Consider the following 14,009-nt stretch of genomic DNA (forward strand, 5'->3'; position numbering starts at 1 on the left):
AATACAGAAACTGGGGTGATATGGAACAAGGCATACTGCTCAAGATCTTCATGGCTCTAAATGTCATGGATTTGGTTGGCTGCAGTGTTTCTGCTGTCTGTAGCACATGGCATTCAGTTTGTTGTGAACCCTGCATGTGGGAGACCCTAAATATGAGTGTGCTGGTTCCGAAACTCTTTCTTACTCCTCAAGAAGCACATAATTTCTGTGATGAGGAGCACAGAAACAAAGTTACGAGATTCTTGAATACAGCATTAAACCTTAGCCGTGGAAAGATATCTTGCCTGATTTTCAATTACTACATCCCTATAACAGATGAGCAATTGATCCATGCTTCTGAGAGGTGCGTCTTAGTTTTTACTTACCAAATTGTACTAAAAAGTGGTTTATTGGAATGAAATTCTATTGTGCATTAACGCATTGATACATAGCTCCATGCAGTGTGTCACGGGCCGACTTTTTATGCAGCGGAATTAGCTCGTGCGACGCCGAGGTTCCTCTAAACCAGAACTTTCACTTAATTACGACAATACCACTCACCCTCCATTTAGCTTCAAGCTCGTCCTTGGGCTCCAAGGCTCGCTCCTCTCGGTATTTCCTTTCCAAAGTGTCACGATAGCACTACTCTTAAGTGCGGCTCGTGACATCCTCCCCCACATATAATGTCAATGCCCTCATTGACGTGCGCTCCTTCTTTTCTTCTAGATGCTCTATAGGCTTGCAAACACAGATCAATGCTTCATTCACTGACTACTGCCCTTCCATTCTTGGAATCACTTCTCGTGACGACCTTCTCTCTCTCACACATGAACTTGGCAGATGGTTCCTGTCACAACCTTCTCGCGCTCACTCACGAACTTGGCAGATGACTCTCTCTTGTCATAACCTTCTCACACCCACTCGTGAACTTGGCAGATGACAGTCTTTCCACAACCTTCTCTCGCCCATTTGTGAACTTGGCCAGAGACAACAAACGCACTGCATGCTGGCGTGCTCGACACCACTTCTGCATCACTTATGCAACCCACATAGTACATGGGCAACATATGCCTGCATACTTCACCTCGTGGGCATCACTTCTACAACCCACTCAGCTTATAGGCAATCTAAGCCCTCATACTTTGCCTCGTGGGCATCACTTTCATGACTCACTAGGATCCTAGGCAACACATGCCCGCATCCTACGCCTCGTGAGAGTCACTTGCACAACTCATTTGGCTCCTAGGCAGCACATGCCCGCATCTTGCATCTCATGAGCATCACTTGCATAACTCACTTGGCTCATGGGCAACACTTATCCACGTACTCAAGCCTTGTGTGCCATCCTAATAACCATCTAAGTCGTATGGCGGCCTTTCCCACCTAACGAGGCTACCATGTTCTCTTCTTGATGACTGTCATGGCTCCAAGGCATATTCTAGCCCATAGGCCATTCCTCAAGCGGGCATGCCGTCTTGCTTGTTGGCACGCCTCTCAAGTGAGCAAATCATCCTTGATGCCCCTCTTAAGCTTCCATCAGTCTAGCACGGGGTTGCTCCTCCCGTGCTTGCTGGCATCCCTTTGCTTTGGGCAAGGTCGAACCCCAATGTGCCCATGTCGCTTGGTTCGTGGCCAATGAGCACCACGGGGTCCCGACATATCTTTCGTATGCCCACATGTTTGTCTAATGCCGATGGCATAAGGATCCCCCTCATACGAATCTCGTCCTCGACGCCGACCAGCAATATCGGCCTTTCGACCAATACCGTCCACGAGACATCCTGACTCATGGAAACATATGCTGCCCCTTTCTAAAGACACATGCCTGGCCCCCTAGGCCCCTACCAGTGCCTAGGAGAAGCTCACTCTTAGTGCCCCATGCATGAAGGCCAGCACCAGGAGTGCTGGAGAGCTTGACACCATGTCTCCCCCTATAGAGCATATTTTGCTTAAATGACCAAGTTGGGAGGAAACATCAAAATAGCTAAGGAGACTAATATACCATAACTAATTCATAGAAAATCCAAATGGCATGTTGTCAAGTGCGTTGAACTCGTTTTGACGTCTCAGACATTTCTCGTATTTTGAGTTTTTACAAATTCCAAGCCGAAGTACCTCGAATCAGAACTTCCACTTAATTATGACAATGCCACTCGCCCTCCATTTATCTTCAAGCTCGCCCTTGGGCTCCAAGACTCGCTCTTCTCGGCATTTCCTTCACCAAGTGTCACGATAGCACTACTCTTAAGTGCAGCTCGTGACATCCTCCCCCACTTATAATGTCAATGCCCTCATTGACGTGTGCTCCTTCTTTTCTTCCAGATACTTTATAGGCTTGCAAACACAGATCGATGCTTCATTCACTGACTACTGCCCCTCCATTCTTGGAATCACTTCTCGTGACGACCTTCTCTCGCTCACACATGAACTTGGCAGATGGTTCCTGTCACAACCTTCTCGCGCCCACTCACTAACTTGGCAGATGACACTCTCTCATCATACCCTTCTCACGCCCACTCGTGAACTTGACAGATGACAGTCTTTCCACAACCTTCTCGCGCTCATTTGTGAACTTGGCCAGAGATAACAAACACACTGCTCATGTGCTCGACACCACTTCTGCATCAGCCATCTAGAGTAAACATTCCACCGCCACACGTGTTCTTACCTTCTTTCCTAATCATGCTGGGTCCTCTTCTAGGATTTCCAGCTTCCCTTTCTGTTACTCACTAACTCATCTTTTGGCGAGACGCCCTGCACTCTCGCAGTTGCACCTTTGGGGTTGTCTTCCGGCTTGAACCATCTTTGTTTTAAGACCTCCTTGCACATACGCAGTTGCTCAGAGTCTGCTTCTCTCCCTGCCTTGTGGCCCCTGTGGCCTTTGTGGGATCCCCCACTTTTCTTCGACATTCACTCTTGAAACTTGTTTTGGAATAGTGCCCATCCAGGTTACACCTTGTACAATTCTTCCTTCCCATGTCCACGCGGTATCCTCACAAACTTTGAAAGGAATGTGTCCCTCTGGACGAGGTTCTCCAGCTCTCCGCTACAGCACCCTGCTTACACATTTCTGATGGGGTGTGCCCCTCTCGGACAAGAGCCTTCAACAAACTATGCACATGACACTTTGCTTACACCCCTTTTGATGGAAGTGCACCCCTCTGGGTAAGGTTTTCTCTTTCGCCTACCACATACGTAGCACTCTGCTTACACATAACTTGTGATCATCCCGCATGTTCATTCGAGTACAGACATATGACCACCATGGTCCTCGATCTTCTCTCTCACTGTGATTGGCACTATCCACCTCCACTAGGCCCTCTTCAGCCTTTACCACATGCACTTCCTCATATACTTGGCCATCATGGCCTCCGATCTTCACTTGTTCGACCTTTCTTTGGGTCATTGCATAAGCTCACTTGAAACCAGAAGGAAGGTTGCTTAACTCACTTTCTCTTGATATGATAGCTGACAACTCATGTTAACTGTTGTGGCTTACATGAACTTGACCATCTCCGATTCGGAGCAACAATGAACTGCTCTAACTTCCTTGGCGAAATGCGCTCCTCTCGCGGCTTATGATCTCAAGGATCTTTCTAGAAATGCGCTCTCTTGGCGGTTTATAGTCTCAAGGAGAATGACGGCATATAACTTCCTTTGAGAAATGCTCTCCTCTCGCAACTTATTGTTGTCAAGTTTAATTTAGTACTCGCAAGTGCACGAATCAATTGTAGAATAGAGGTGCAAGCACGAGGTCATTCCCTCAAGGACTGATTGAGACAATTTTGCTATGACAAATGTGCTATACTTAAGTGAAACAAACTGATTTTTATGATGATTGAGTTGTAAACAAAAAATTAAAGAAAGAAAAACTAAAATTAAAGACAAGAATGAGCAATGAGATTTCTTTAAGTTTAAGAACAAATTATGAAGATGCTAAAGTATTGAATCAACCACCGAATACTTCTATCCTATTCTCTAGTTGATAACAATTGAATTCTCTAGATTTCATGCTAAAGATTTCCATACATAAGCTTTATTGATCCCAGACATATGCCAAAGTTCTTCTAACCTATGAATTCCAACTTATTGATCCTGATAGAACTCAAGTAGCCAAACTATAATTTACTCCACTTAATGATCAGGTCCAAGCAAACATGTTCAACTCCATTAAGCACAAAAGAACTAGGAAACCATGCAAACAAGAATATCGACTATGATCAAGCACTTGTATTCTCAATTCACAACTCTCTAATCACAAGATTGAATTATCTTTTGGCACCCTAGAAAACATCTACTCATTGATCAAGCATCATGTTCTCCAACCAAATAACTCATAAACAAAACCTAGGTCTTATTGATCCTGAGCAAAGATTTTGAATAAAAGTTCTATTGAAACGGTGATTAAGAGTTTAACATAGAAATCTAGAAATTCAATAGCAACCAACTAAACAAATAGAATAGTCATACTAGGGGCTTCATCTCAGCCCTAGCTTAGGAATTTAGCAATCCATAACCATGAAAAACATGACTAGAATCGAAGAAAACATGAAACAAACAATGGAAGAATTGAGGAACTCGATCTGGTCCAGCGATGGTGAGAGCTTCTCTTCTCCTTGTTCTCTGTAGAATATACTGCCTCTTGTGTCTCTAGACGTGCTAGGTTTTCTGCCCTGTATGTCTCTTTCCAAACCTACTTGACATGGGCTTCTTCGGTCTTCTAGTCCAACTTGGAATAGCTTTCTTCTCTCCAAAGGAACGCAGGGTTATTAAAATCAATGCAAGAAATTACTCCACATATGTCAAACACGTTCAACCTTGTTCCATTCAAGTGCTAAGAACAACGGACTTGGGCCTCACAAGTCAGATTCCCAAAAGATATGCAAAATCCGTCAGAATCTGCATTCCCGAACTAGTTTCACTTAAATCATCATAACTTCCTCCAGAAAAATGCGAATCCACTTTTGTAAAATTCCTTAGAAAGCTAACATCCGTATCTTTCCAATGGTATAAGGCTTGCCTGCTAATTACTTCTGAGAAGGTACAGTTTAATCTGTGAAGTTGACGCAAAGCAGAGACAATTTTGGACGCTCAGGATAGCAAGCACCCTTCAATCCTGCATTTGATTTTAAGCTCCAAATCTTTCTTTTCTCCAATTTAACCTACAAAACACAAACACAAAGTAAATGACTCAAAAATGATAAGAACTAAGCCGAGAATCTTACATTTAAGGGTATAAAAATATATGAAATTATGAGTTATCACTTATAATCTCAAGAAGAATGCGTCTCTATCCTCTGATTTGCTCATTTGACTCTTCATTGGACGCTGCACTAGTCCATCACAAGTGCCAACGACTTGATAATACACTTCTTTCTTTCTTCCGGCTCCCAGCTTGCTTGTTTCCTCAACATTTGGGCACTTCTCGGCCCTTCCTTCAACTTTTCACTAATTGAGCAAGGCTGCAACTCACGCCTGGTTGCTCAATGCATCCGCTTTAACTAGCTTGTTTGGATTTCTTCACCGTTGTTCAATTGTTATCCTCTTTGTAGCACTTCGGAAGAGATCCCAATCTTCACTCCTGCCATGGAAGGCCATTCCCCACGAATGAACCAACCTGGCTCTGATACCAACTGTCACGGGCCGACTTTATAGGCAGCGGAATTAGCCCATGTGGCACCGAGGTTCCTCTGAACCAGAACTTCTACTTAATTACGACAATGCCACTCGCCCTCCATTTAGCTTCAAGCTCACCCTTGGACTCCAAGACTCGCTCCTCTAGGCATTTCCTTCACAGAGTGTCACGATAGCACTACTCTTAAGTGTGGCTCGTGACATAGACCAGTCTACATTAATGTATTAACTCATTAATACATAGATTTGGTCTAGCTGCCATTGGAAAGATAAATTGATGCATGGCGTGATGCAATCTTTCTTGCAGAACCTCGAAACTGAAAAGACCTGTTCTCCCACCACGGAATCTTTTAACACCGGCTGGATTTGAAGACTCTATAAAGAATTGGGCACAACAAGAGTCAATGACTATGCCACTTTGTTTCTTTGAGTTTGAAATGGTGAAGTTGATCGGTGCTCATTGCAAGAATTAATTTCTCTGAACTCAAACTTATGCGCCCCTTTGTGGTGGACTTTGGCAAGACCATTGCAGCCTATATCCTGAACTTAATTAAGTCTTCAGGGCAGCTTGGTTGAGAAGGAAGCCTTGGTTTACATACTGAACAACATGAAAAATTTGGAAGTGTTGAACTTGTGTCACTGCCTTCTGCCTTCTTGTGGATGATGGTCGATCTTCCAGCACCAGGCTATGCTTATGTATAGCGTGTGCCCTTGACAACTCTATCACTGAATGGGCCTCAGGGACGAAGAAGTTATATTTTTTGTAATTCAGACTACTGTCGTATCTGCCAGCTCATGCTTGTTACTGAAGGGAGCTTGGGTGGTCCGACATTGGAATTTGGCGAAAGGACATAGTGAGTACACTTGCAGCACTTTGATATGGGAGAAGGAACCGTCTGCTGGGGAACCATTCTTGTATATATGGTGAACTGAACATTGTTAGAATAAGAAATTTCTGAGCTGTACCTGTGGAATGATTTATCTTAATTTGGTTTCTTTCATGCACAATTTCCTGTTCATTCTGCTTAGTTTTCATACTTAAGAACTTCTATGAAGCCTTTGTTTGTTGTTAGTAGTTGTTACAGCTTTTTAAGCATGCAGCTTTGTTTCCTTATCAGATTCTCGATCTTCTCTACTCAGTTTATGATCCTTTTTCTGCTCTAGCTAGAATGCTTTTACTGTCACTTCTATATGCTTAGTATCTAATTTCTTTGAGGAACCCAGAATGATCCCAGAATGATCAATTATAGTCTAAGATATTCATAAACTAGGGGTAGTTATAAATTCTTATACATTAACTTGAATAAAACATTTCTCCGAAGGCAATCATAAGATGATTATTTAACTTCTGCTACAAGTAATATGTATTTTCTGAATTTGGAGTCCGCAATAGATTATTCAGGGCATCATTTGATTTTCTAATGTTCTTGATATGAACATCCTGAATTCTTCCATATAAGTTCAAGATCAAAACTGTATTGACGTCGGATAAATCCCCATTTTCCCCACTGTTACTTAGAATATTCCTATATATTAACCAAAACACGTGGCCATGACTTAATCCATGAAGAATACAGAAACAGCAACTATGCTAAAAGCAGTACTTGTTGCAGTCAGAACAAAAATGATGATTTTGACCCTTTTTTTTATGTACTTTTAGTTGCATGAAGCACCAAATTTTAACAAAATTAGGGATTTTTAGACCCTATCTTAATCAAATCAAGTATTTGGTCCATAATTTTCAATCTGTAATCGAAATTAGGCCCCATTATTAGGACCCAAAACAGGTCATTAAAGAATATTTCAAGTTTCAACTAGCCTGTCATGCTGTCTATGAAACTATGCTATTCTAAATCTGTGGTGTAGCGTTTCAAAAAAATAAAAAATAAAAAATCTGTGGTGTAGTTTATCAGATAGATATGGTTGACCATGCCTGGTCTTTGTACTCTAAACTTGCATCCAATCAAATGATCGATGAACAAGACTTTCATATCCATTTTTCACGGAAAAAAATAGAATGTTTTGAAATTAATCTAAAATCTGATAGCCAAAGCTCTACTTCGCCATCACCGGCCAGATTTTGTTTAAGATTCCCTGTTTGAAAATTTTCTTTTAATATGACGTGGGTTTGAAATTTGGATTCTTAGCATCCAAGATATTGTAGTCTAGATCAAGGAATTTAGTAGAAACGTCAATAGTACGTATGTTATACTTGAAAAATCCTAGTATGTGTTTATATAAGAAGAGAGCGGTCCCACAATGGAAGATTCAAGAATTTTCGCCTAAAGGGTAAAATTTATAAGCATCTATACTATATTGATAGACTTGTCTAAATTATTACTTAGTTTCTTTGAGACGATTTATCGAACGCATTACTCTATAATTTTAAGAAAATGAAAAAAACATATGAATATATATACTAAGTTTTTTAATGGGTGAACTCTTCTCCATGCAACACCGTTATCAGCCAGGCAAATAGACATTAGTAAAATCACCGGCCACTACTCATATTTCTTCAAAAGTGACAACAGAACATTGATATCCTATGACTCAGTCCAGGGCTGATGACGTTTCTATGAATTGAATGGGTGAAGTTCATCTCAGACTACACGCCACAGAAAGCAAACATCAAAACCTCCTGATTTGACCGTAACAATCTCTCTCTACCTTACAAAACTTGATGGCTTTTGCCTACTTATGCAAATAGCTCATGAAATTTGTTTCTCTTGAGCATCTCTGCTTGAACAACAATCAACCGTTAATGTACATGAGACCCCGTAATAGCGTACGTTTAGGTCCTATTACTCATGATTCGAAGATTGAAGGACTGATGAGGTATCCATTGGTGCCCACATTTGGGTTTTATGTGTTTGTATCTACATGCTACAACCTCATGTTATTGATAACCCTGCATGAAGATATACTTAATCAATCATCTGATGGCTAGCCCTTAACGTTCAATTGGAATAATATCAATGGCTTGGAACAAGAACATGTGATGGGATGCATGCCAAAAGTGGGTGCCACTTGGCTGTGGCATCTTGCACCAAGTACTCCAAGTCTCATCCAATAATTATAGCACCAGTAAAATTATCAAGCTAATTAAACGAGCATCCGAAAGAAACAAACCAATCCAAAGTCAACTCCGGCAGCTCCTCAGAAACCGTTTTTCAAATTAGCACTCCATTGGGTACTAATAATTCATCTAAAGGGGTCACCAAAAAAAATAATCATTCATCTAAAGGACCATATTAGCCTTTAACTGCTCATATATTAAAAGCCTCAAATGTAAAAGAAATTACAGAACTAATACAAAGACCTGGATCACATAGTCCAATTCTCAAAGCTTTCTAAAGTATCCAAAGAGATTAATTGTTCCTGAATAATGACCTGCTTGGTCCTTAACCGTAGGCGAAATGACCAGCAATATGCATAAAGGAGCAGAATGGATAGTAAGTGCAAGATGGTTTTCCTAAGGTTAGGCAATTTGGGAAATTAAATGATACTTGCGGAAAATTTGTGGCAAAAATTGGGCATTTATGTCATTTTAGTATAGTTAATTGTGAGTTTTGGCTCTATTTGCCACAAGTTTCCTGATTCCCAATATTAAAAAGACTCCAAACCTGCTTGCATTTCAGAATTGAAAACAAACTCAGTTTTAACTTTTGCTCCTTCTTTTCTCTGTAAGAATACTAGAGTTTGATCATCTCATGGGATTTCAGAATCTCAGACTTCCATTTGTGATGTTCATGATCATGCTCATGATCAGTCAGCAATCAAATTCTCGTCAGCTCCACATAAAGATAAGTGAAGGAGCGAAGCAAACAGAGAAAACTGAATCCAATTCCCAGGTTTCATGGCATTTCTCTGCAAAAGCTCCAGAGGGAGCCAACAGAGATGTGGTTGACCCGGTGGTTAGTAATGCTTCTCTACGAGTAGTTCCAGCAGGACCAAACCCACTTCACAACTGATCATTAGCTTCTTGCTATTATGTGTATTTAGTCATACAAAATTTTGCAGTTTGTAAATCATTTTCCTCTTTTATTTTTTGTTCTTTACTAAACAGATGTGTAATAGTATAATAGATACAGTCAGGAAAGGTGAGTTTATGAAGAAAGTGCAAGTCTGTACCAGTACTTGATTGAATGGGAGAATCTACAAAAGCTGCTTGAAGTTCAATTATATTTTTATTTTATTTTTTTTGGTCTTAAAGTTCAATCATGTTGATTTCCAGAAATTTTGTATAGGGCTGCTATTATTACATATTGTATACCAACTTAGGTGCTGTGAATATATACGTAATGTATTAACCTGAACAATCTCTGTTTGGGCTGATTTTCTACAAGGATAATTCTTGAAAAGAAATCTAAACAATGAACGGTTCCGATTATTCTGTTATATGGTCATTTGGTAGAATAAGGAGGTTCTCACTTTCTTTTTGAAGAAAAGGACATCCTCTCTAGATGGGAACTCCCACCTATTATATCTTAGACATATCAAAGAGTTCAAAATCAGAAAAAGTTTCAGAACCTACAGAGAAAGCTTTTGCTGGAAAGGTTCAAGGTACAAAAAGATGATAATTGGAGTAACATCACTAACAAGAAGTATGTGACTTCTCTAAAGGAGCTGCAGGCTGCAGTGTTTACATAACAAGTCAAAATGCATACGCATCTAATTGATTTTGGCCTGAATGGTAGGGGCAGAAATTTTTGGTTCTTGTGGAGTATTAAATAGTGTTAAGTAGCTGACATATAAAATATTCATAGTCTGTTTGAACATTTATGTTTGTTTTTAAGTTTTTGCCAATGAGGTCAAACAATACATTTGGAAGGTTTCTATGATGTAACTTCCATGTGAGGAAGGACAAATGAGAAGGTAGAAATTGTTCAACATGCGACTCATATTTATCCAGGAAAGAAGGTTTTTTTTATTCAATTAGGGAGAAAGAACTGTGGAAGTTTTTGAGTCAGACCTACCCAGAACTCCTGAAGACAGATAAGAATTATCACACAGAACTTTCACATCTTCAAATAGTAGTCAGTTTTCTCTTATAGTCACTAAGAATTGGACTGATTATATTGCTTGAATTTCAATTTCCCAGTAGAGCCTTGAAGAAACGGAATCGACATCTTTCCATTTAGACAAGACAGCGTTTGTAAAAAAGTACTAAATACAGATTATTTAAATCAATGCACTCAGTAAAAGGTGATTAACTGGCCTGCACATGCTTGCCAATAGCAGAAGAAAGTGAGCAAGAATGCCTGTTGAAACCCTGCATTGAATTTATGTACAATATAAGATTAAGCGATCTGTTCAATATGGGTTGGCTTAGAAAAATATAGTAAACAAACCTCATGGGATCCTCGCTACATGATCTCACTACCCACTGGTTGAATTAGAAAATGGACAGAAAGTGTTTTCTGAGTGATTTTCTCGAACTTTGACTTCCATAACTGTAATGTGATTGAATTTCAAAAAGTGAAAAGGAATGTTGTTTTACTGAAAAAGAGAAAAATCTCGAGAGCTATATTAAAATGTGTTAACCATAAAATTAGTTGGGAACCTCCAGTTCACTGGACTCAGAACTATAAGATGGTATAAGAAAAATGCTGAAAAAAGCTAAGAACATATAGCTCAAACATTAGAAACACTAATATTATCATGGAATCTCTACGTTCTAGATGAGAATCTAACATATCAATATTGATTAAAGTGCAAGGTCTCAAAAGCAAGGCCACAGTGAAGTTGGTGGGTCGGGGGATAAGCAAATAGAATTTACATAAATAAGCAGAACAACATATATATTGGCTTCTTACGTCTTTGTATTCTGAGCTTCCGAAAAATATCTCAAAAGCATCAACTGCAAGATATACCAAAGGATGACAGTCAACAAAATGAAGGCAGCATTTAACTGAATTTACAAAATGAAAACGAGAGCTCACACGACCGAAATCTGATCACTACTCCATGTGTATACTCCTTGCTGCTGGGGTTAAAATTCACACCTGACAATCAAATACTAGTTATTTCATAGCACAAATAGATCTTCCTACTATATCATCGGAATAGTTATTGCATAAACAGATGCCAAGGTAAAACAAGATAGAATAAGAGAAAACATAAATTCCTTGTTTTACTGATCAGGTTGACCTGCTATTTAGTTTCCAAAGAGAAATGTACTACTGAACTGTCAGTAGCATGATGGCTGTTAGTTCAAACAAACCTTGAGTAGATTGGACAATCAAGGATTGGAATCCCATCAGCAGCCCTTCCAAAGAAACCAATGCATCTTCCACATGATCAGATGCATTATTGACGAAGGAAATCAGAAGCACAAACTCCACACCAAAGTTGAATTCCTGATTGCAAAAATAATCAGGATTCCTTTAGAAATTACGTTGGGATTCCAGAAACCAGAAACAGAAACGATATGGAAATATTTAGAACCAGAAAGATATTTCAAATCAGAAAGGATGTTGCTTCAAACCTCTCCTTTTCGAAATATAGGCAGGATATCATCTTCTACTTCAGATTCATAATCTACATTTAGCAATTCCTGTTTTGTACAAATGTCAGTTCTTTTAAGTTGAAAAATTATTTATTTACTCAAAACAAAGTTGGTTCAGCAGAAAAGTAAATAAATGGAAGACAAGAGTGTCGGGTGTTTACATGTCAGGGCATACATGGCAGTAAGGCGATACATGATCCTTGAGAACTCCCAAGTAGAAAGGATGTTGGTAAAACTTTACAAGGTCTTCTTTTCTCTGGAAACGCAGGTAGAAAGCGTAGCTATACTTGTCGGGATTTTGATTACCGATACGTCCTACAGAAGTGTTTGAGCAAATAAATCAAAGAAAGTTAATCAAGATATACAAGAAAACGGCCAAGCATGAGCATTTGGAAAGTTTGTCAGTAGGTTCTGTATACAAGCCCATGCTCAATTCAAATTAGACAACTGAAAAACTAACCAAAAGAAGTGTTTGAATCTTACAATTTTTGAAAAACAAAAGTGGCGTTCTCGAATCATGGATTCATTAAATGTTCGTGAGAGCTTTGAGCTAGACTCAGACATGTAAAGCTCACCTAATGATATTGCAACAATGCCTCTCATTTGATACTGGGTTGTATACAGATAATCCAGCATATCCTTCTCTTCCTCATCAGATAAATCCTCCTTCGATTTGAGCAGACATATGTGTTCGATGATCTTTCTATGTATAACAGAAATTAGAGTAACATTATTAGGGAACCATATGCATTGGGCTTACACAACTAAACACAAAGAATAATGCTTGAGGAATCACAGTGCTAAACACATTGTAGAACTTATCCTTGGTAAACCAGCTTAAACGAAAATGTGCTCAGGTGCTATTTTCAACACATTCCAGAGGTTCCTGGGCATTGTCATACTATGCTAAATCAACAGGTCCTGAACATAATTTGGTCAAAAACCTATGGTCCTAAACCCTCAAAAAAAAAAAAAGAAAAAAAAGTGAAAAATTGAACTAAAAGAAATGGGTATTGGAGTAGAATAGAAGAAACAATTATGAACCTTCTCTTCTGCAAATTGGGGCTTGAGCTCTGCTCCTCAGAAGCCGAAACTATCACTCCCCGGTTCTTTTTCCTCCCCAGCCACGAACTCACAGCTCCATTCGATCGATACACTGATCCGAGAAACACAAAATATCAGACAAAAAACAAAAATTTCCAGTAAAAATGGAAACCGAAAAGGGCAAAGATTGAACATTTGAAATGTATAGTACCATTAAAAGGGGCAGGGCGGGAGATGATAGGGAATTGGCGGGTAGCGTTTGTGAGAGAAACAGGAGAGAGTGTGGAGCAATGAGCTTGAATGAGCATGATGGTGCTTCTGCAAAGCCCTTTTTGGTTGTTGTGTCTAATCTCTCAGTGTCTCTGTAGCGTGATTTTATATCAAAACTGTCCCCCAATCTCCTCCAGTACAAAATGGGTGGACAAGGAAAATAACGAACTTTTAAATTTGTGGGTTAAATTTGGCGCTTAACTTATTTGGAATGACCAAATTATCCCTCAATGTTGTGCATTTCAAACAACCGGCAAGTGTTGTGTTGTTTCCGATTTGATATTCCTAATGGAAGTGGAGGGGTGAGGTCGTCTGAGTGATGGACACCTATCTATTCAATCTGCGGAATATATATGTTCATCTTTTTTGATAGCATCCATGACCTTGATGTCGATTAAAGAAACTAAACAGTCAAATGTATTAATTTAAGATTTTCTTATCGAAAGAATAAAACAGTAAACGTAATGTCAAAACATAAGTTCAATTTGATCTTGTCAAACATATACATCTGTCCATCATAAGCAAAGCTTTAAGCTTAAATAGTCTATTTGATCAGAAGTTCCGAAAAAACTTT

At 39.5% G+C, this 14,009-nt stretch overlaps 1 protein-coding gene across 1 annotated transcript; it reads right to left on the minus strand.

The window, feature by feature from the left end:
• Positions 1–10,406: 10,406 nt before the first annotated feature.
• LOC112175383 lies at positions 10,407–13,544 on the minus strand. The gene is made up of 10 exons (XM_024313055.2): positions 13,377–13,544; positions 13,166–13,277; positions 12,697–12,824; positions 12,297–12,436; positions 12,101–12,169; positions 11,837–11,972; positions 11,556–11,618; positions 11,430–11,473; positions 10,965–11,066; positions 10,407–10,885 (listed from the first exon to the last, which is right to left on the minus strand). The coding sequence occupies exons 1-9, from the start codon at positions 13,471–13,473 to the stop codon at positions 10,980–10,982; spliced, it is 876 nt and encodes a 291-aa protein (XP_024168823.1). The 5' UTR covers positions 13,474–13,544; the 3' UTR covers positions 10,407–10,885; positions 10,965–10,979.
• Positions 13,545–14,009: the final 465 nt, after the last annotated feature.

This window comes from Rosa chinensis, chromosome 7 (genome assembly GCF_002994745.2).
Source record: "Rosa chinensis cultivar Old Blush chromosome 7, RchiOBHm-V2, whole genome shotgun sequence".
NCBI lineage: Eukaryota > Viridiplantae > Streptophyta > Magnoliopsida > Rosales > Rosaceae > Rosa > Rosa chinensis.

Bases quoted from the DNA above. Each gene is read 5' to 3' on its own strand.
- LOC112175383 (XM_024313055.2), bottom strand. From the start codon at position 13,473: ATGCTCATTCAAGCTCATTGCTCCACACTCTCTCCTGTTTCTCTCACA. The intron at 12,825-13,165 runs GTTCATAATTGT...TGTTATACATAG, and splicing joins CCCAATTTGCAGAAGAGAAG to AAAGATCATCGAACACATAT. The intron at 11,474-11,555 runs GTGAGCTCTCGT...TATATCTTGCAG, and splicing joins AGTGATCAGATTTCGGTCGT to TTGATGCTTTTGAGATATTT.